The sequence below is a fragment of the Lacerta agilis genome, chromosome 9 (assembly GCF_009819535.1).
Source record: "Lacerta agilis isolate rLacAgi1 chromosome 9, rLacAgi1.pri, whole genome shotgun sequence".
Lineage (NCBI taxonomy): Eukaryota > Metazoa > Chordata > Lepidosauria > Squamata > Lacertidae > Lacerta > Lacerta agilis.
In genome coordinates, this window is record NC_046320.1 from 8,502,091 (window position 1) to 8,525,453 (window position 23,363).

A 23,363-nucleotide genomic window follows, 5' to 3' on the forward strand; every position below is an offset into this window, starting at 1 on the left:
GGAGGCGGGGGTTCCGCATCCCGCGCCTTTTATGCTGGGCAGAGAACCGGAAGGGGTCATTCCCGGACTCTGCCGAAGGAGGAGCTGGACGACTTTTTTGTAGCTGTATATATCTGCACAATAAAGAAATTTAGTTTCAGAAATTTCTGAGTCAGCCTGGTTACTCATGAGCAGCCTCTGAAAACCTTACACATCCAATGTTATTTTGTGGGAGATCAGCAGAGCAACCTTCCTCAACATGGCAGGTTCTAGCAGTTTTAGCCTTCTGGCTTTCAAACACCTTTTGAAAGCCATGGCCTGATAAGCTGTTGGCATCACAGCATGGCAGCAGTTCTTAAACTAGGTACCAAAACAAAAACACGCTGCTTTTTGGCCAGATAGATCTTCATCTTTCAGTGAATAAGATCCTGCTTCCAACAAAAATAAATGGACCTCGAATATTACTGGCCCAGAGATGGAAAGAGGACAGAGTTCTGGCCAGAGACGAATGACTGATGAAGATGGTGGGCTCCGCCAAAATGGCGAAATTGACAGGGAAAATCAGAAACCAGGAAGAGAAGAACTTTAAGAAGGAATGGGAAAAATTTACAATGGATTTAAGAGAACACTGTAAACAACTGAAATCTTTGGCAGGATTTGAGTAATGCTTGTAATATACAAAAACTATGGTAAAAATGGATGGTTGTTATTTTAAAAAATAGAGAAAATAAGAGAGCAGTTGGAAAAAAGATTGATAATGGTAACCATGGAAGGGTGGAGGGGTGTCGAAGAATTCAGAGAATCCTAAATGACAATGTTGATGTTCAATGTTTGAATTCAAATTTGTTATGTAAAACTACACACACACACACACACACACACACACAGGACCACAAGAAGCTCCTTGTAAGGAGATGCTCTCTCCCTTGACTTGTACATTTTAGACACACACACACACACACAGCCATGCAAATAACACAGTGCAACAGTGTGAACCTGTGACAAAGTGTGGTCTTTGCAAATAGCAGTTCAAGCCCAGCTAATGTGATCTGATATAGACGCTTCTTAAGTACTCTATCCGGATGCAAGTCCAATTTTCAGGAACTTGAACAAATGCTCTGCTCCACTTACCATACTGCGTAACAAATGCAATACAGCTGTTCACTATAATCGGGACGTCATTTCTGCTGAGCTGCTGATCTTCCAACACGTTGCCATCTGTACCTGCTGCTTTTTCAATTGCGCTGTGCCAGACTGTGAAATCCAACTTTGTGTGGCCGTGGAGGTATAATGTTCTGCAAAATAAAATAAAATAAAAAAGTTTTGGGAAAATATTTTGAAAGGAGCAATAAGAGGGTGAGTGGAGAAAGCGATTTTTATTGTAGTGAAAAAGAGCAAGATGGATATCATATGGATAGGTGAGGGCAGACCAGCTGAACAGCTGGCAATAACCTAAGGCTGAAAACAGCCACAATGCTGCTTCTCTTGAAACACTCTCACTTTTGAGAGAATATTCAAAGAGAACATGGATATTTCTCCTCAGGGTTGAACTTGAGGGTGGGTGATGGGGAGGGCGGAGTGAAATCACATATGGTTTGATCCTCTTCAAAATTTGTCAGCTTCTTTGTGCAAATTTCTCCCAATAAACACATAAGCAGTGTTGATTAATAGGCATATTGCTGCAAGCAATTCCCCCTATTGTAATGGATTTTGGAAGGTTGTTTTCACAAATGTATGCATTTTTATGGAGATTTCCCTCTGGTATGATTTTAAAAGTTAACAGTTTGGTTCACAAAGGTTAACAATTTGGTTCACATACCAGTTCGAGGATTGTGAAAAAGGTAGTCTCCCATGAAAAGGCAAAATAATTTTGATTTCCCCCTCCATCCCTACTTGACATGGAAATTTGCATGAATGACAAAATACAGTTTAGACAACAAAAACTCTAAAAATTCATGCATTTGATCGCCCTTCATTAAAAATGTACTATTTCCACATCATCTGCATATAGGGGCTATTTAAGCCTTTTGAATCATAGTACCTCCTGTAATCTTGCTGAATTTCTCAATATCTATAGAGGCGCAAGACGAAATTTCTGCTATACGACAGCACTCGTGGAAAGAATTAATTTCGCCTTGCGAGGCACCACTGTATAATAAATATCCATCAAACAACTGAGGAAGTGAACACATAGAACTTTATTTTCTTTTTTCCTCTGCCAATGTGTTTTCTGAGGAAATTCACCACTTAGGGTCAGGAAATAGAATCAACAATGGATTTATTCCTGTGAGAGGGTAGGTGGGTGTGTAAAAGAGAGAGAGCTATTCAAGATGTATGTGATTATTTATAAAGCTCTTGTATCCAACTTACTCACAATGTGATTCCAGCAACCAGTATAACTCTCTTCAGCTGAACAATGCCTCCAGCTGCTTTGAATTCTGACAAGAAGTGTCAGGTGTCAGAAACAGTATAACCTCCGGAGAGCCTCTGTCTGCTATAACTCCAATCCCCTCTGTGAAGTCTCTCCTCAGATTCTCCACCCCAGTCAAACTGGTTCATTGAAAAAAGTATTTCTCAGTATAACCAGCCAAGAGATGTGCTCGGTTCTAGATATGCAAGACCTTTTCTCTACATGCACATCAATATGGAAAGGGTACAGAAAACCTGACCAAGCTACCACATAAACCCCAGTACTACTCTTTCCAAAGCACCCATGTGTTGTAGTCTGCAAACAGCTTCTACAGTCAAACCTTGGTTCTTGAATGGCTTCATTTTTCAACTTTTTGTTTCCCGAAAACCCAGAAGCAAAATGCTCCGGTTTTCGAACGTTCCTCAAAACTCGAACATCCAATGCGGCTTCCTCTTGAGTGCAAGAAGCTCTTGCAACCGATTGGAAGCCGCGCCTCAGTTGTCGAACGTTTTGGAAGTCGAACGGTCTTCCGGAATGGATTACGTTCGGCAACCAAGGTTTGACTGTATAGCTCAGTGAATAGCACTCTTGAACTGCATGAGAAACTGTTAGGCTGGCTGGTCACACAGCGGACATAGGGAGAGGAAAAGTTTTTCAGGGGGGAAAAATACAGTTAGACTCCCAAGGCAGCCGCTGAAGTCAGTTAACACTTATTTCTTTGCAAGGCTTTCCTTGCAAAGGGTTTCAGAAGGTTACTGAAGTGTTAGAGGAGCTTCTCTCTGAATTTCCAGCATAATGCGCTGTTCCTCTCTTTCAAAGTCAAGTGTATGCAGTGTGAAAAGAAAAAGGGAAAATGCAGGGGGAAAAACCAGGAGGATTTATTTTATGGGTTAAGAAAGAACTGAACAGAAACCTCAAATTACACTTTTCAGATGCCCAACATTCACAGGAAAAAGAGGGTCAGAAGAATTGCAATTTCTGACCAGAAAACTGCTATGTATATGAAGAGAACATTGGTAGTTCATTTTTTTGCAGTAAGAGATTTAGGCTGCTTACATAATGTACATTTACATCACATATGCACCCAACAAATCCTAGGAGATGAGCTTTGCTAGGTTACTGGGAGTTGTAGCTTTGTCAGGGATACGCTTCAGTTCCCAGAACGGGAAGGTTTGCTTTAAATGTATGATGTGTATGCAACCTTTTAGGTGTGGGAAGGATTTAAAGTGCTGAAGAAAGGTCTATATATTTATATCCCACCTTTCCTTCAAGGAACTCAAGGTGGCAAATATTTCTCTCCCCAATGCACACACACACACACACACACACACACACCAGATATTCTCACAGCAACCTTGTGTTAGATTGAGAGAGAGGTGTCAGCTAGTGAACTTCATGGCTACTTGGGGATTTGAACCAGTGTCTCTATCAGACACTTTAGCTACACAACAACAACAGCTCTCAAGAAACCATTTTGTAGCAATAAAGCAATTTGGTCCACCTTTCCCCCCCCCCCCCAAAGTTATCCAAAATATACAGCTCAGCCAATACACGTTCCATGCATTATACCCACTGAGTTCAATACCCATTCCAGCAACACCTTCATAGTTCCAAAACGAAAAGCTATAAAGCCTCCACACACACACACACACCTCCTAATAATTAGACTGGCTGCAGCAGCGAGAAGTTGGTTTTCATTTTGCTAGGCTCACAAAAACAGACATTACAATTTGCATAGCAAAGAAGTGCAGATGAACACAAGACAAATCTCAGCAAAGTCTACCTCAGGGCAGCATTTTAGAATTTCGCTTGCCCCAGCGGGACTCATTAACACCAGACTTGCTCCTGATGTAGGTTTACCATGCTCTGTCCTTGAGCAGAAAATACCAGGACACCTATAAAGTAGCTACATATGTTCACATGTAAGGGCTGCAGAGAATATCTTCAAAAGAAGGATGGGGAACCTCTGCCCCTGTGTCCTTCAACATTGTCATTTCTCACTATTGGTGGCCTGGTGGGAGTTGAAGTCCAACCATTTCTGGATGGTCTCAGGTTCCCATTCCTACTTTAGAGGCCAAAAACCCAGAAGGAGAGCACCTAAGTTGGCATGCAATAGGTCCAGGCTTCAATCTCTGCCATCTTCGGTTCAATAGAGCTTGAGGAGTAAGGCTGGGACCTTGGAGAGTTGGTATCACAAAGTTGGAGCAGACCATGCTAGCTAGATCAAGGGCCTGACTTCACTTAATGATTTCTTTCTTTCTTTCTTAAAAAAAAAGAATCTAGAAAATTGCAATCCAGAATATTTATTTTGTTAAGCTGCATTTTAATGCAGTATTTACATAGTATGGATAAGCAACTTTCTAAGTATTCCCAACACATTTACGCAGCTGATTATTTCAGAACAGTCTGGCCAACAACCAAGGAAAATATCAGAAACGAGTTGCACCTCAAAGACTAACAAAATTATAATGGGATAAGCTTCATCAGACGAATGAAGTATTAGTCTGAGTTGCAGGGTTCTCTCTCTCTCTCTCTCTCTCTGTGTGTGTGTGTGTGTGTATGAGAGAGAGAGAGAGAGAGAGAGAGAGAGAGAGAGAGAGAGAGAGAGAGATGATGATGATAGATAGATAGATAGATAGATAGATGCAGGGGCGGAGCAAAAAAAGCCACTGCGCTCCCGGAGCGGAGCCGGCAGGGAAAGGAGAGGGGCAGGCCAGCGAGGGGAGTGACACCCCCCTCACTGGCCCAACCCCTCGCCATGCCCCAGGACGGCTCTGCTCAGGGAGCGCAGTGGCAAAAAAAGCTGCTGCGCTCCCTGAGCGGAGCCCGCGGGGAATGGAGAGGAGCGGGCCAGCTGGCCCGGGCGGAGGCGTCGCTCCATGCACATGCGTCATGATGTCATGCGCACGGAGCGACGCCCTGCCCCCAGTGGTGCCGTTTGGCTTGCTGCCCCCGGCAGCCCAGAGGCTCACTACGCCCCTGGATAGATGGATAGATAGATAGATGTAGCTAGACAGACAGACAGACACTGGTATCAGGAGAGAGAGAGAGAGAGAGAGAGAGAGAGAGAGAGAGTGTGTGTTGGGGCCAGGATAAACAGTTAACAGGGAGGTCAGAAAGAAAGCAAATGCAAAAAATGCAGAAATGCTCAGTGATAATTAAAAGCGCAAAAACCACATTAGATGATTACACAGACATCCTAGCATTGATTAGCTAATTAATACTTTAGAGTCAGGCAAAAATTTCATTCATCCTTGAACTTCAGCTTGCAAAGTCCAGAACCAGCCTTTTTTAAATCAAACTTTCATACATGCTCATAATACCATATCAATAATAAGCAGAAGGTAAAGGGATTAATAGTTTGGGGCTAACTACTATAATAATGATTGATGATGCAAGAATTGCTTTATAGTCCTATTCATGCATGCGGGACATTATGTGGACCCTGCTGCATGAGCCCTGCCCTCCCAACATCTGGACATTGTGCAGGAAAGGTGAAAAGGAGGAACTTACATGAACACTGGTGGTGCACCCATAAGCAGTTCATGAGATGTGTATTTCTGCTTCTGTTCACAAATCTTACAACAATGCATGGGTGTTGGGTGTTATAGCAAACCGATGGCTGGGGGTGGGGTCTTAACCCATCACCTCCACATTAACATTAATTATGTGATGCGTGTGAAAACAGAGTTGAAGGCTGAGAGCATCATTTTCACATATGAAAATATAACATACCCAAATTCTTTCTTCCAGACATGCATGGAAGATAATATGTCTGCCCCACTGGATTTTAGAATACTGTGTGTGTACGTGTGCGTGCACTTGGGAGATGATAGATAGATGATAGATAGATAGATAGATAGACAGATGATAGATAGATAGATGATAGATAAATAGATATAGATAGATATATATATAGATAATAGATGATGGATAGATAGATAGATAGATAGATAGAGATATAGATATAGAAAAGCAATTATGAATCTGGAATAAGATTTGGTATATAGGAGATACACATTTTTGCCTAACCATCCCTTACCTTCCTTTCTCAACCAAAAGCAGGACATCTATTTTTTCTCCGTTTTGGATTATGCTGCTGATTGCTGAAAAATGGACAAAGAAACCAAACCATTTACAATTGCCTAATGGAAGTTTAAAACAGACACCCAGCATTTAAAAAAGCAGAATCAATCTTTTGGAAGTTATACTGCAAAACAGCAACAGCAGCTGAGCCTGGGAATCTGCTTTAATAATCATTAGTCTCTGGGTAAGCATTAAATGGAAACCGGCATCTAGTAAAAGTGAAACAGGCAGCCCTCTCTGTGAGTAATAATGAAGACAAGTAAAGCAATGAATATGTTTCCTATTAAGGACAGTCAGGTGAAGTCAACAGAAATATTTCAGCTCTTGAGTTGGGAACTATATACAAGGGTATAAAAGGGGAGGGGGGCACATAAAGGTTGGGGGTCTATGGCAGTGGAATTCAAAAAGTACACCCTGTGGCAATTCAACTGGAGCCCAAATGTACGCAAACTTCCTCTTCGTAGCAGGAACAATTGGTGATAATGCAATCATTTAGACCAGCTGAGCAAATTAATATTTCTATAGTGGGACAAGAAACCGTTAAGTCCCTTGGAATTTGGTGAACTCTCCTTCATTGGAGGTTTTTAAGCAGAGGTTGGATGGCCATCTGTAATGGGTGCTTTAGTTGAGATTTGTGCATTGCAGGGGGTTGGACTAGATGAAATAATGTCTCTTCATTCATGATACCAAAATGTGTGTGTGTGTGTGTATGTGTGTGTGTGTATCAATCTATTAATATATCTACTATCTATCTATCACCTATCTATCAATCTATCAATCAACCAATCAATCATCTATCTATCAATCTATCAATCAACCAATCAATCATCTATCTATCATCTATCTATCTATCTATCTATCTATCTATCTATCTATCATCTATCTATCTATCTCATACCGTTCACCCATTACCGTATCAGTGTGGGAGTCACTTTGTCATAGTTTGGAAATTTGGGTATTATTGTAATCAGTTCCTTCTCATGTGAATGTTGCTCAATACTCTGAGGATGACATCGTGCAGGAAGAAGCTATGTCATTCGCCTTGCCCACATTTCCTTTATCCATGCATTGCTCAGGAAGAGTGGGAAGAAGTTACAGAGAAGTGACTTACTGCATACATAGCTATGGAAGTTTATTACGCCAACACACAGAGAGAGAGACACACAGCATCTCTGTGTGTCTTGCCCTTCAAGCAAGTAAAGTTCTACGAACTAGCTCTTAACCCATGATGTTTCCAAAGTCTTACTTAACTCCTGGAGCCTCCGTAGATACATGGAATCCTCCTGAGAGTTTTCTGGTTCCAGGCAAAAATACAGGCTTGACTTCTCTACGGCAAACCAGCCTTTCTTCCAGTTATCAAGGTTCTGGCAATCTTTGTAGTACAGCTGGCCAATCAGATCGTAGTCCCTCTCCAAAAGACATTTGCCAACGATGGGTACAAAGTGCTATTCCAAATGAAAATAAAGAAAATAAGCGAGCATAAAAATCAATATGAGAAACTAAATCAGTGCCAGATTTATGTATAAGCTAAACAAGCTATAGCTTAGGGCCCCACTCTCTTGCTGCACCCCCCCCCCCCCAAATATACTTCTTAATTGTATTTCAGTTCAACAATTACTTTGATAAAATACGTATTTTGTTATGTGCAAATGGATACCTATTATATATAGATACCTTTTAGATATTAAAGATAGATACCTATTAGGTCCATAAATTATCATATAGCATATATTCAATACAAAAGACAGTGACAATTTGTTGTTGACAAAGGACAGCTGGACATATAAAGGGCCCCATTACCTTCAGTAGCTTAGGGCCTCATCAAACCTAAATCCAGCACTGCACTAAATGTCGTATGACCTGCTGAGTTTTAAGTAAAATTCAGATTGACTTTACTTCCCAAATATTGAAATGGTACATGGCCTATTTCTTAACTTTAAAATAATTATATCTTGACTTTACGTCACATATATCAGAGGCTCAAGGTTGCTTAAAAATAAAAATGACACACAACAGAATTTTTCAAAGCAAAGTAAAAACCAGCATAGAAAAACAATTAGCAGAACTATACGGATGACACTGCAACTCAATCTTTAGATGACCTTGACCAGAGGACTTGGGCATTTGTTAAACAGCAGGGTTTGTTTGTTTTCAAGCAATGAGGGTTGGAGGAAATCAATATTTTGAGACATCAGAAATCAGTGCCTCCCCAACCTGATCCCCCTTAATGTTCCAGTTATAGGTAGGTAGCCGTGTTGGCCTGCCATAGTCAATAATAATAATAATAATAATATTTATTATTTATACCCCGCCCATCTGGCTGGATTTCCCCAGCCACTCTGGGCGGCTTCCAACAGAAATCAAATACAAAAATATCAAACATTAAAAACTTCCCTAAAAAGGGCTGCCTTCAGGTTTTTTCTGAATGTCAGGTAGTTGTTTATTTCCCTGACCTGTGATGGGAGGGTGTTCCACAGGGCGGGCGCCACTACCGAGAAGGCCCTCTGCCTGGTTCCCTGTAGTTTTGCTTCTCGCAGTGAGGGAACCGACAGAAGGCCCTCGGCGCTGGATCTCAGTGTCCGGGCTGAATGATGGGGGTGGAGACGCTCCTTCAGGTATACAGGACCGAGGCCGTTTAGGGCTTTAAAGGTCAGCACCAACACTTTGAATTGTGCTCGGAAACGTACTGGGAGCCAATGCAGATCTCTCAGGACCGGTGTTATGTGGTCCCGGCGGCCACTCCCAGTCACCAGTCTAGCTGCCGCATTTTGGATTAATTGCAGTTTCCGGGTCACCTTCAAAGGTAGCCCCACATAGAGCGCATTGCAGTAGTCCAAGCGGGAGATAACCAGAGCATGCACCACCCTGGTGAGACAGTCCGCGGGCAGGTAGGGTCTCAGCCTGCGTACCAGGTGGAGCTGGTAGACAGCTGCCCTGGATACAGAATTAACCTGCGCTTCCATGGACAGCTGTGAGTCCAAAATGACTCCCAGGCTGCGCACCTGGTCCTTCAGGGGCACAGTTACCCCATTCAGGACCAGGGAATCCTCCACACCTGCCCTCCTCCTGTCCCCCAAAAACAGTACTTCTGTCTTGTCAGGATTCAACCTCAATCTGTTAGCCGCCATCCATCCTCCAACCGCCTCCAGGCACTCACACAGGACCTTCACGGCCTTCACTGGTTCTGATTTGAAAGAGAGGTAGAGCTGGGTATCATCTGCATACTGATGAACACCCAGCCCAAACCCCCTGATGATCTCTCCCAGCGGCTTCATATAGATATTAAAAAGCATGGGGGAGAGGACAGAACCCTGAGGCACCCCACAAGTGAGAGCCCAGGGGTCTGAACACTCATCCCCCACCACCACTTTCTGAACACGGCCCAGGAGGAAGGAGCGGAACCACTGTATAACAGTGCCTCCAGCTCCCAACCCCTCTAGCCGGTCTAGAAGGATGTTATGGTCGATGGTGTCAAAGGCCGCTGAGAGATCCAGCAGAACTAGGAAACAGCTCTCACCTTTGTCCCTAGCCCGCCGGAGATCATCGACCAGCGCGACCAAGGCGGTTTCAGTCCCATGGTGAGGCCTGAATCCCGATTGGAAGGGATCCAAATGGTCCGCTTCTTCCAGGCGTGCCTGGAGTTGTTCAGCAACCACCCGCTCAATCACCTTGCCCAAGAATGGTAAATTTGAGACTGGGCGATAGTTGGCCATATTGGCCGGGTCTAAAGATGTTTTTTTAAGAAGCGGTTTAATGACCGCCTCTTTCAGCGGGGCTGGGAAGGCTCCCTCACAGAGGGAAGCATTCACCACCCCGCGCAGCCCATCGCCCAGCCCCTCCCGGCTAGCTTTTATAAGCCAGGATGGGCAGGGATCAAGGAGACAGGTGGTTGGTTTCACTCGTCCAAGCAGCCTGTCCACATCCTCGGAGGTAACAGACTGAAATTGATCCCACGCAACTGGACTAGACAGGACTCTGGCACTCTCCCGCCCTGGCCCTGCTCCCACGGTGGAGTCTATCTCTTTCCGAATCTGAGCAATTTTATCCGCAAAAAACTTTGCAAACGCATTGCAGGAGATCTTGGGGTCCCTACCAGGCCCTGATGACGAAGGTGGCTCCGATAGATTCCGAACCACCTGAAAGAGTCTCCTGCTGCTATTTTCCGCAGATGCAATAGAGGCGGTGAAGAAAGTCTTCTTTGCCGTCGCTATCGCCACTTGGTAGGCTCGACGTTGAGCTCTAACCTGTGTTCGGTCGGATTCAGAATGGGTTTTCTGTCAAAACAAAATAAAACAAAAAATTCCTTCCAGTAGCACCTTAGAGACCAACTAAGTTTGTTCTTGGTATGAGCTTTCGTGTGCATGCACACTTCTTCAGATACCACACGAAAGCTCATACCAAGAACAAACTAAGTTGGTCTCTAAGGTGCTACTGGAAGGAATTTTTTGTTTTATTTCCCCTTAATGTGTTCAACCAGTGCTTTTGAATATAGTTATTACCTTAAAATTCAATATATATATATATATATATAGAGAGAGAGAGAGAGAGAGAGAGAGAGAGCGCTTGAATTCTGATCTATGTTTTATGCCTGCTTCAGAAGCAATTGTAACAACAGATATTTTCCATTAAGAAGTTGTGGGGGGCAACACATTTCCACATTCTCAAGATCCAAATTCACCTGTGTAGAAACCTGGTTTCTCCCAAGATTCTACACTAATAGTGCCAACTTCACCCGGAATGCAAACGCTCTTGACTTATCTGGAATAGATAATTACCTTAGCAATTGCCCGAGTCCATTTTCTTTGAGTATGTGCAGCTTCAGCACAGAAGAGAAACATACGTTCTGACAGTAAGTAGATTTCAAAGGCAAATATAGCTCTAAAACCACCAAGGACAAGGAGAGTCAATTCTATTTAGTATAATCCTTATAAAAAACGAAGTAACAAATGTTTCAACTATTCCCCCAGATTCCCCTGCATTATACTCATAATTGAAAAAGGAAAAAGCAGGTTGTAAGAGTGACACCAACTAAAACGTTTTCTTTGTGGTTTATGTGTTTTTAAACGATATAAAATTAATCGCTCATCTGACTGTTTAACGAAGAGGGAATGGAAGACAGGTAAATGGTAGGAGGATATGCAAGTTTAAAAGAGAGAGAAAAGATGGGACTAATGGGTTGTGGGTGTGTGAAGTTCAGTATTCAGTATATTCGTTAATTTAACTGCCACTCGGGTCATTTCAAGTTGAAGGTAGACCAAAATTTCTTGAATCCCCTGGGGTAGCTCAGTTGATAGAGCATGAGACTCTCAGGGCTGTGGGACCAAGCCCCATGTTGGGCAAAAATATTCCTGCATTTCAGGGGGAAGGACTAGATGACCCTTGATGTCCCTTCCAGCTCTACAATTCCGATTCTGAATCGTAAAGGGGCATGTCAAGACACTGCCTAGCCTTCGGGAAGCTATTCCTCCCCCGGTTGCAGCAAGAGCAGAGAAAACAAGGAGAGGCCTTTTTTAATGAGTTTTATTCACTCCTAATAGCGAGAGACAAAAGAACGTGACAAGCCTTAACATGGCATTGCCCAAACTGGACTCCTCCCCACTTTTTCCTAGCAACAGCACCTTGCCTGAGACGGTGGCTCCTTGTGGTCAAATGCCTTTGAGTCCTTTGTTCCTGTACTCTTAAACAAACATTGCGTTATGGGAGAAGGGGGATCAGAAATACTTTCCAGTGACACGTCAGCTGGCTGCCCTGCCGCAATTCCTTTACCCCTTCTTCTAACACTGCCCAGCTCCTTTGTTCGCCTATCTCTGAGCTGGGACTTCCCTCAGGCTCCTCAAATTCCTGCTGTAAATCAAAGCTGCATTCCTCTTCTCCTGCAGTGTCAGGAGAAGGGAAGGGTGATCTACACCAAGGGAGGCTTCTAATGTTCAATAGATTATTGCATTTTAATGTTCTGTTGGAAGCCGCCCAGAGTGGAGGGGAAAACCCAGCCAGATGGGTGGGGTATAAATGTTGTTATTATTATTATTATTATTATTATTATTATTATTATTATTATTATTATTATCATCATCATCCTCTCTCTCACCCTCCTGGAGTCCAATCCCCGACAGGGTACATGGTGGTTTTACTGTGGGATTCTGTCAGGGAACAGTCAGTGCCCAACGGGGCGGTGCAGGGGCTGTCAAGGGATGGAGAGCCCCAGCTCTGCGGGGATAGCAGGGGGACTTCCAGTGGGAGCGACACGAAGGAAAGCAGCCCAGCGGAGAGAGGGCTGGGGGGTGCTCCAGAGACCCAACGCCCACTCAGCGGATCCAGCCAAGAGGGAGCAACGACAGTTCCGTCGCCCCAATTACGCAGGGGTGTGAAACATAAGGAAGGAAGGAGGAGACCAGGGATGCCCAAATTCTTATGTTGGGGGCTCTCCGGAAAAGCGCAACTTCTGGGATCTGAAAGTGACTAAGCTGGTCATGGACTTTTGAGCACTGCACTGTACATACCTGAACAATAAAACCTGTAAATATACGGGACTTGAGTCGAGCCTTTTTACTTGTGAGGAACCACAGCAGTAACCTTACAAATTCCCTTAGCCTCTTTTGCAAGTTCTTGCGCTTTCAGCCCACCTGCACACAACATGGACCCACCGAGACCACATAACACCGGTACTGAAAGACCTACATTGGCTCCCAGTACGTTTCCGAGCACAATTCAAAGTGTTGGTGCTGACCTTTAAAGCCCTAAACGGCCCTGGTCCTGTATACCTGAAGGAGCGTCTCCACCCCCATCATTCACTGCGGTCCAGCTCTGAGGGCCTTCTGGCAGTTCCCTCCCTATGAAAAGTGAGGTTACAGGGAACCAGGCAGGGGGTCTTCTTAGTAGTGGCACCCACACTGTGGAACTTCCTCCCATCAGATGTCAAGGAAATAAACAACTATCTGACTTTTAGAAGACACCTGAAGGCAGCCCTGCCTAGGGAAGCTTTTAATGTTTGATGTTTTATTGTTTTTTAAATATTCTGTTGGAAGCCACCTAGAGTGGCTGGGGAGGCCCGGCCAGATGGGCAGGGTATGAATACATTATTATTATTATTATTATTATTATTATTATTATTATTATTTGCAAGGGAAACAAATACAGAAGTGGGAACACACTCAGGGGACGTGGTGGATGGGTGTATTATTCTAAGTATTATTCTGCCTGCATATTCTCTCCCATAAACATTCCCCAGACCACTTTCTTTCTCCAGCTAAGTTCCGAAAGCTGAAGTAAGCAAGAAAGGGTGTTTCTTACATTGGAGGGGGGGGGGTCATTTTGCAGGTGGCAAAGAGTTAAATAACTCTTGCCAATTCTTCTCTGCAACTGTCCCTCCATGCCGCCCCTACAAACACATTATCTTCTATGTTTTGGAATAGGTGTCTGCATCATAGCTCTGCATTCTGCTTCCCCATCTGGAGAGAGCAGCGTTAGGCTATCTCAGCTGCCAGTTCTGGTTTTAAAAGGCCTGGAGGGATCTCGGGAAAAGCAAAGGAGAATGTAGTCACAGCAGATTTTGAAGCCAGCAGCAGCAATAGATGGGAGGGAAGCGGCACATGCAACAAGAGCGGGGGATAAATATTTGTTTTCCAAGTCCCCAAACCGACCGTGCTTTGGGGAGGACATATTTCAAATAAGATTATTTAAGAGGGTTTACATTTTGGGGATGATCCAGAACTTACCCCATGTGCGAAAAGGAGTTTGCTTTGTGAATGACAAGGCAGATGACTTCATTAAGGTCAATCATCCCATTGGGGGAGGCGGTCTTCTCATTTTCATAGTAGCTCAAATAGCGACTTTCCAAAGCACACCATCTCTTGTTGCAGTCTGCATTTATGTTAAAAAGGAAAAAGGGGGAGATGCGTGAGTCTGCTGATCAAGGAAATGGCGCACAGCAAAGTTAATACTGAACTCTTGGCAAAACTTAAGGCTTTCGTTTTCTTTTGCCAACTAATATCCGCGATACTAGTTCTATAAAAGGCAGTTTTCAAAGGAGGAGGAGACGCACGTTAAGAAACACAATTTGGGAAACATAATTTGGTTTTCTTTGCAGAGAGTATCTCCCAAAGTAGAATTAAATAAAGCAACAGCAAATGTGCAGACAGGGTTTTATCTTCTTAATAACAGGGAAAAGTACCGTGTACAGGGGTAGAGCTACTCAAATGTTATTCAACATAGCTCCACTCTGGTATACATGCAGATAGTTCAATGCACACACAGGTCTAGCCCACATATGCAGCAGAATGATGTGAGAATGAGGTAGAAGAACAACATACCCCTAGATTGGTATCCTTCAGATTTTTTTTCAGACTACAACTCCCTTCAGCCCCAACCAGCATGGCTAATGGTCAGGGATGCTGGGAATTGGGAGTTCAATGGCTTCTGGAAGGCCCCAGGTCGAGGAACTCTGCGGCAGAGTCATGAGCTGGTAGATTTGACCAGGCCAATTCAGACGCCAGAAGAGGACTGCATTTTTGAATGCTCTGTGTCTTAAGAGGATGTCTGCAAATACAAACTACTACAAGATGGGGCTGGCTAGGCTGGAACATTTCTACTGTATTTGTAGTTATTATTTGAAAAGCGGTTTATTTTTATGTGCAGTCTCAGCCAGCTCCCATCGTCGCTCCTGCACATCACAAAAGGGAGAGGAAAAATGCATGCCCACATCTGACAGGGTTGAGTATTCAGTTCTACTCCGATATCATTCATATCAGCTCTCAGGTAAATTCTGTCCACGTCAACTTTCAATATACTATAAAGGGCTTCAATTGTTTTCCTCTTACCAAAATAGCAACAACATAATGTATGACATTATGCTACTACAAAAGAGGAGGCCTTATCTGTGGTGGCACCCATTTGGATTGCCCTCCCAAGGAGACATGCATTGTGCTAGCGTTACAATTAAGACTTTCCTATATTGAATACAGGAGGGTTGCCATGTGTCCTCTTTTTTTCTAGGACACGCCGTCTTTTTCATCATAGTGATCCATAGCTAAAAGTGTTGTTGTTTAGTCATTTATTCATGTCCGACTCTTTGTGACCCCGTGGACCAGAGCACGCCAGGCACTCCTGTCTTCCATTGCCTCCTGCAGTTTGGTCAGACTCATGTTGGTAGCTTCAAGCACACTGTCCAACCATCTTGTCCTCTGTCGTCCCCTTCTCCTTGTGCCCTCCATCTTTCCCAACATCAGGGTCTTTTCCAGGGAGTCTTCTCTTCTCATGAGGTGGACAAAGTATTGGAGCCTCAGCTTCAGGATCTGTCCTTCTAGTGAGCACTCAGGGCTGATTTCTTTGAGAATGGATAGGTTTGATCTTCTGGCAGTCCATGGGACTCTCAAGAGTCTCCTCTAGCATCATATTCAAAAGCATCAATTCTTCTGCGATCAGTCTTCTTTATGGTCCAGCTCTAACTTCCATACATCACTACTGGGAAAACCTTAGCTTTAACTATACGGACCTTTGTGGGCAAGGTGATGTCTCTGCTTTTTAAGATGCTAAAAGTAGCAGTAGGCAAATGTGTCCACTTTTTTGCTCTTCAAAATATGGCAGCCCTACATATAGTCCCAAGCATTTTTTATATGGTTTTAGTCGGAACTGTGCTGTTCTTTAAGCTTTTCGTTTTTAACCAGCTCTTTGTTTTATTGCTTGTTGTGTTTGCTAGTGAAGGGGTTCATTTTTTTGGTTTGTTACTATGTTACGTATTGTTGTGTTTTTATATTGTAAACTGCCCTGTGCTTCCTCGGATGCAGGATGGTATAGAAATTTAATAAATAAAATAACAAATAGATATGCAAAATACAGGTGGAAACCTTTGGAAAATAAGTTGTATTTTCTGCACTCTGCAGTCTTTGAGAAGGGTGTGATTCAGACTTGGGATCAAAAATATTAATAATAGTGGAAATTGTGAGGGCTTCAATAGTACCAAAAGCTTGAAACAAAAGCAAAAATCCACAAAATGCATTAAATAAGACACTAATGCGGTTCCCAGTTGCATAAGCACACACAGAGAGAAGTCAACAAAATGCATTTGAGCTTCCTAGACATACATCTTTTCTTTCTTTCTTTTTTAGCAAACAGCTTCAAAGTCTGGTCTTGCCACAATCTCAGTGCACATTACAACTAAACAAGGATGTCTTGGAGAACAGACTTATGTAGACTGCTTGTTACATTTAGGCCTTTAGCAAATAAATATTACAGCTTTAAAGGACAAAGTAGCTGTACACAGTAGTAAACTGCCCTCGCAATTCTTCAAGAGAACATAAAGGTAACATTCATTTATGTTTGCGCCACGTGAAGTGCACCATTTCTTGCTTTAACCATCACCCAGGTAACAAAACATTGTGGTTTTTAAGGACTCATTTGAACTGCATCTCGTATTTAAAAAGTGTGTAGCTTCTCAAATAGCCATGAATAATTTTCCATAGGTGCTGGTTTGCATGCTGAAAAGCTAATAGTCTCTATAGTAGTGCTATTCAAATAAGCCCCCGACACATGTATAAGCAACGGAAAATCTCCCCCCCCCCTTTCAGCCCTCTCTGCACCCCCCTTCCCAAAAAATGGCACTTCTGGGCAGGTATTGGGGGTACATAGGAGGCTGCAGAGGGGAAACTAGGAACAGGAAATCCCACCATGTGAGAAGTCCACCCAGTAAGTAAGCTGATGTTCTTGAATGACATCCAACACATGGAAGGAGCAGTGGGACCATCCCTGCTGACTCCACCCCCAATGTCCATCCATGCAACCCCCCAATCTACTTTATGGAACTGAATGTCAACTGAAGAAGGGACACAGCTTAAATTTTGGTGACTGCAGGAGGGGGAAAGGCAAGCTGATGTTCAGATGATCTCGTGGCCACACCTTGCTTTCCCCCCCCCCCAATAAAAACAGTGGCGGATTCAAAAAGATGAATTCAAGTAATCATGAGTTAACCCTTTTCCAATTGAGGAATTTAGCACACAGGCTGCCCTCCTGGTTCTGTGGCTTCTCCCATGACAGAACAAAAGGGTAGGCAAAAAATGCACAGTGTTGGGGAAAGTCAAAGTTATGTAACAGGATTGCAGGGAAGCTAAGAGCAAAGTGACCCAGTCAGAGCTATAGAAAACTAGGGCACAGCAAAGACAAAGTTTTATTTTTATTTATTTATACCCACCCATCTGCCTGGGTTTCCCCAGACACTCTGGGCGGCTCCCAACAGAATATTAAAAACACAATAAAACATAAACAACGCTAACACCAAACCCTACTCATATCAAGTAAAAAAGAAACATTGTCACCCCACCCCACCTATCTCCCCGTCCCACCCACCTATCTTCCCCTTTTCTTCCTAATGTCTCAACAACAAAAACTGATTTGTAAAAATGTTCTATGGAAAAATACGAGAAAGACATTTCACTACCTTGGTAAATCAAGAAAATATTTAATAATTAAAAAAAAAAAAAACCAAAAAAAACCCCACAATAAAACATCAACCATTCAAAAGTTCCCTGTACAGGGCTGCCTTCAGATGTCTTCTAAAGGTTGTTTAGTTTCTTATCTGTTTGACATCTGATGGGAGGGTATTCCACAGGACGGACACCACTAGCAAGAAGGCCCTCTGCCTCGTTCCCTGTAACCTCACTTCCCACAGGGAGGGAACCACTAGAAGGCTCTCAGAGCTGGACTTCAGTGTCCGGGCTGAACGATGGGTGTGGAGACGCTCCTTCAGGTATACTGGACCGAGGCTGTTTAGGGCTTTAAAGGTCAGCACCAACACTTGTGCTCAGAAACGTACCGGGACCCAATGTAGGTCTTTCAGGACCAGTTATATGGTCTCAGCAGCCACTCCCAGTCACCAGTCCAGCTGCCGCATTCTGGATTAATTCTAGTTTCCAGGTCACCTTCAAAGGTAGCCCCACATAGAGCGCATTGCATTAGTCCATCATAGAAAGGACAGACAGCTCTAAGTGGAACCAGCCTGACATACAGAGCAATTAAATGAAGAACAAATAGACTAAAAAACCAGTTTTTATCCAAGAACTATAACTATTTTAAATGTTGTAACCAAATGATATGATCTTTGGGGAGTCGTGATGGATGGTATGTATGTGTATGTGTGGTTGTAAATGTCTAAATGCGTATATGTGGCTGTAAATGTGGGGTGGCATTCAATTTCGTTGTGCTACATACAATGACAATAAAGTATCTATCTATCTATCTATCTATCTATCTATCTATCTATCTATCTATCTGCCTCCATCTGCTTCTATAAATAGTGGCTGTAGGAAGGCAGGCACTAAGGAAACAAAGGTATTCCCAGGTGCACGGGCATTCCAAAGCAGGGAGATGCTTTATGGGAAATTCAAGGTTGCATCTTGTGAAATTGGCATAGGCTCCCGCAATGGTTTTGTTCCCATCTAGGGCTGTGGAAATATGTAGAAATATGTGCCTTGTCTACAAATACAGACAGATGCAAGCATCCACTCCCATCAGGGATCTACAGATTTGCAACTAATTGCCTTGCTCTCATCTCCCAGATCATCTGGATATCCAAGTCCAATCGGTGTCTATTTTGACCAAGGCTTCCAATAAATCGATGGTTTACACAGCTTGTTTATAGATCAAAAGTAGACGAAGCAATGTTTTCTGAAACAGCCTCCTTTTAACACTTGTCACAACCTCGCTGGGTTTCCAAATAAGAAGATCTTTTTAAAGCAGAATATTGTATTTTGACAATTTCAGGTTTACTGAAACGATACAGACACGGATAGAAGAAAGAAAAACCTAAGTGGCAAAGGGGGGGGGACCCTCTGAACTTAGAAGAATTGAAAGCTGCAGGGGAAAAACATGTAGCCTGACAGGAGCTGATTGCAAAATGAACAGTTGAATCATAGCATGCAATAGCTAAAAGGTGGTGCTCTTATTTCCCATGAACACTGGAAATAGAGGCCAAGACAGAGTCAATCTATTTTACGCTGGCTGAGGTGATGGTAGAAAGCCCACTCAGTGTTGTGGGGCTATAGCTTTCACAAAAACACACACACAAAAATCAGGCTTTACCTGAAGATATATGTGTAACAGATTTGTAACAAATAGGAGAAAAAGCCAAGGAACGCTATAATATTCTATAGCTTACCAATGCTATTCTTCAAAGAAAACACTACATATCAAAATTTGAGAGCTCATCCTATGAAAATATATACCTATCATTGTCATGTACAACTATTATGGTGCCTGTTATCTTAAGATGAGCAGTGAGGGAAAACAGAGGGCTCTTGATTATTCCTTCCTTCACCCCACAACACCGCAGGTCCTTCACCTCTTTCCCCTTGGCCTTCCAACCAACTCTTCCCTTTCCCCACTGTGAAATCCTTTGTCCAAGCCTCAGTCATCAGCACTACAAAATGACTGAGAGGGTCATTTGCGTAACTCTCCTTGTCTCTTTGTCGCAAGGGAATGTGACCAAGACATCATCTGCATTAATAGAAGGTACACAGAGCTGCTTTGGTTTGGCATTTTAGTGACCAAGCACCTCCTTAAAGCAATGTGTTATGACCCTGCAACATCAAGAAGCAATTCTGCAGTAACTGTTGTCCTGTGGGATGATTAAATAGGACAATGGTTTCGTATACAGTGGTACCTCTACTTATGGACGCGATCTGTTCCGGGGTGCTGTTCGCACCCCGAAAAGTCTGTAAGTAGAGCGCTGCTTCTGCACGTGACGCAATAGAGTGCTCCTGCGCATGTGCAAAGCGGTGAACCCGGAAGAAAACGCTGAAAAAACACAACGTGAAGCAAACACAACTCGAGGTATGACTGTAGTGGTGAATTACTCATCTTTCCTGAATCAAGCTTCCATGTTAGCGCCATACATCCTAGGCATTGTTTCAAAAGGGTGTCAGCTATCTCCACTCTATGGGGCAGGGAAAAGGAATCCTTGCAGCAGGGCAACACATTTCATTCTACCCCTGAAAACTGCAAGCCTCTATGTTGTGCGACAGCATTGAAACTCCTCTCCATTTTTGCCATGTGGTAACCTGATGTTCAAGAATTACAAATCTCCTGTGGGCAGATGAAATTAATCCCACAATATATTTAAACTCAGGCTCTAATAAAAGGCATAGGACCCAACCAGGGGCGTAGCAAGGGGATGGTCCGCCCCGGGTTCCATAATGGAGGGGGTGACAAATTATCAAGGAACAATTTTGTTTGGGAATTTTTTTTTAAATTTTTTTAAAAAAAAGTAAAAAAAAATTTAATGCCTGCTCCGAATGTCTTATCTTACTATACTAGGGATTATATAGCTATATATGAAATTTCATGCATATTGGTTAAAAACTTGACCTTCCTCCACCAAAATAGCTGTTCACTTGGCTGTTTTCCTATGTCATGAAGGCTGGAATTTCAGTTCAGAGAACACTTACTGTTCCCAACCCTAACCCTGTGGAAAGCCATCTAATTAGACTTTAATTTGATTTTGAGATGTTTTTAGGAGGTAATTTAATTATTGTTTGATTTTATACCAATGTTATGTATCTGATGTTAGCCACCCTGAGCCTGACTTTGTAAGAAAATATGAAATAATGTAAAACCATTTTTGCGAAGGCGGGGGGACAAAGGGGGGGTTGACAAGAATTTTTTTGCCCCGGGTACCAATTTACCTTGCTACGTCCCTGGACCCAACTCCACACCTAAACGCTACCGCTTTGTGTTACACCATTTGGTACCCTTGCAATAGAGGTTCCCATAAAAGGCTTTCAGAAAAACACATCTTTACAACCCAATTTTCCTTCTCTAGGAACCACAAAGAAGCGAATAATATAGAACTGAATTATAAATACAAATGTTTGGAATTAAGTAATTTCAAGAGGAGCATGCTTTGTTTTGACTTAAACTGAATGGCATGTTTAATCCTAAGGAGTTTTCCCCCCCCAGAAAGCAAGCTTGAATATGATGACCATTATCTATTAAACTAATTTGTCATGATTTAGGCATTTTTTTAAAAAAATATGAAAAAAAATTATTGATTTATTCTCCTTTGGAACTATTGCACAACTAAAACCTAATGGGTCTCTTACAATGTACGCATGGAATTCATTAGGGTAAGCAATATTTTAAAAGAAATCAAGTTTGTAGGAACCATAATACTTGCTTTACGTATTCGGGAAAATTTCTGTCTCTTTGCATACACATCATTTCACAAACACATTCCCCTCCCCCCTTGTATTACCTTTAACATCCTAAAATAAAACGGGAAAGGCCTGCAATCTGATCAATGTTCTAAAAAACAAGTCAAGCATTGGGGTGAGCGGGATAGGAAAGAGACTGCATTACCTTCTTTTAGTTTCTTCTCTGTAAATGCCTTTGTTGCATTGAAGGAAACCTTGTATAAATAGTCACAAAGGAAGGAAGAAGAATCTCGATAGGAAACATTGTCTGAATGAATTTCATAGTTAGGGAAATCTGTAAAAGTCACAAAAAGTATAATGAAAAGAGCCTGTTTCAGTGACTATGAAGCATGTATTGATAAAACAAAAAAATGGAATTTTATGTGAAATTTGTGGAAATTTAATAAAATATATTTTAAAAAGGTGTATACCTCAATTTCTTTCTCCATCCAGGCCCTCTGCCCCTTCCTTTTTTCTCTTTCTTCCTCTCTCTCTCTCTCTCTCCCTCCCTCTCCCCCCTCTCTCTCTCACACACACACAAACAAACACACACACACACACACCACACACATGTCCCAAGGCAGCAAGGTGCCAAAACCAGGAAAGTACAGTCGTACTTAGAAGTAAAACAGAATCTGTTCCAGAACTCCGTTTGACTACCAAAATGTTTGAAAACCAAAGCAGGGCTTCTGATTGGCTGCAGGGAGCTCCCACAGCCAATCAGAAGCCGCGGAAGCTCCGTCAGATGTTTGGCTTCCAAAAATAGTTCACAAACCGGAACAGTCACTTCCAGGTTTCGATCGTTCGGGAGCCAAAACATTCAGGAACTAAACTGTTCGAAAACCAAGGTACGACTGTAAAAGGGAATTTACCTGCAAGCGTAGAGGATTCATGATTTTTATCTAGCTTACAAAAATCCAGTAACAGCATCCAAGATACATCAAAGAGTTTTGCCAGTGGTGCTTTGACTTAGTGCAGCCACATTCTCTCTGTTTTGTCATTATTTGATCTTTTTAAATCAGTATGAATTTAAAATACATTGCACCATGCCATTACACACAAACACACACTTCAGGTCTGTACCTGAAAACTTATTGTGGTGGAGAAATTCCATCTGCAGCCTTTGTCCTGATTTCTTGGCCAACAAGTATGGGGTACTGTAGATAGGATCTCCGGTAGCGCACATCACATCTGCACCGCTAAACAACAACATCATTGTTTCCAATACGTCCTGCTTAACTACCGCAGCACACAGGGCCTGATCATAAAGATGAAAAGCATGAGCTACAAGCAGAACACCAAATAGGAAGGAATTGATGACTCTTAATGTAATGGGCAATCTCAGCGGTCTCATCACACTGTAGCCAATGCATTCAGTTGAAATTCACGAACCAAGGTCAAAGCTCGCCACATTTCACAGGCAACTAACATAAGGTTATTAAATCACAATGTGCTACAATAATTGGGAGATTTGTAGGTCTGGACCAACGTCCATTATTTAAGTTACAGGTAGGTAGCCGTGTTGGTCTGCCATAGACAAAACAAAATAAAAAATAAAAATATTCCAGTAGCACCTTAGAGGCCAACTAAGTTTGTTCTTGGTATGAGCTTTCGTGTGCATGCACACTTCTTCATGCACACGAAAGCTCATACCAAGAACAAACTTAGTTGGTCTCTAAGGTGCTACTGGAAGGATTTTTTTCCCATTTTTT

The 23,363-nt window shown here is 42.8% G+C and overlaps 1 protein-coding gene across 1 annotated transcript in view; it reads right to left on the reverse strand.

Annotated features, from left to right (window-relative positions):
- ARAP2 (ArfGAP with RhoGAP domain, ankyrin repeat and PH domain 2) overlaps positions 1-23,363 on the reverse strand; it is a 122,776-nt gene that overhangs the window by 34,732 nt on the left and 64,681 nt on the right. The window contains exons 14-20 of the mRNA XM_033159986.1: positions 22,735-22,909; positions 21,818-21,946; positions 14,191-14,335; positions 11,251-11,353; positions 7,722-7,920; positions 6,432-6,495; positions 1,111-1,274 (exon numbers count right to left, since the gene is read on the reverse strand). Coding sequence (XP_033015877.1) covers positions 1,111-1,274; positions 6,432-6,495; positions 7,722-7,920; positions 11,251-11,353; positions 14,191-14,335; positions 21,818-21,946; positions 22,735-22,909 — 979 coding nt within the window. The remainder of the gene's footprint in view (positions 1-1,110; positions 1,275-6,431; positions 6,496-7,721; positions 7,921-11,250; positions 11,354-14,190; positions 14,336-21,817; positions 21,947-22,734; positions 22,910-23,363) is intronic.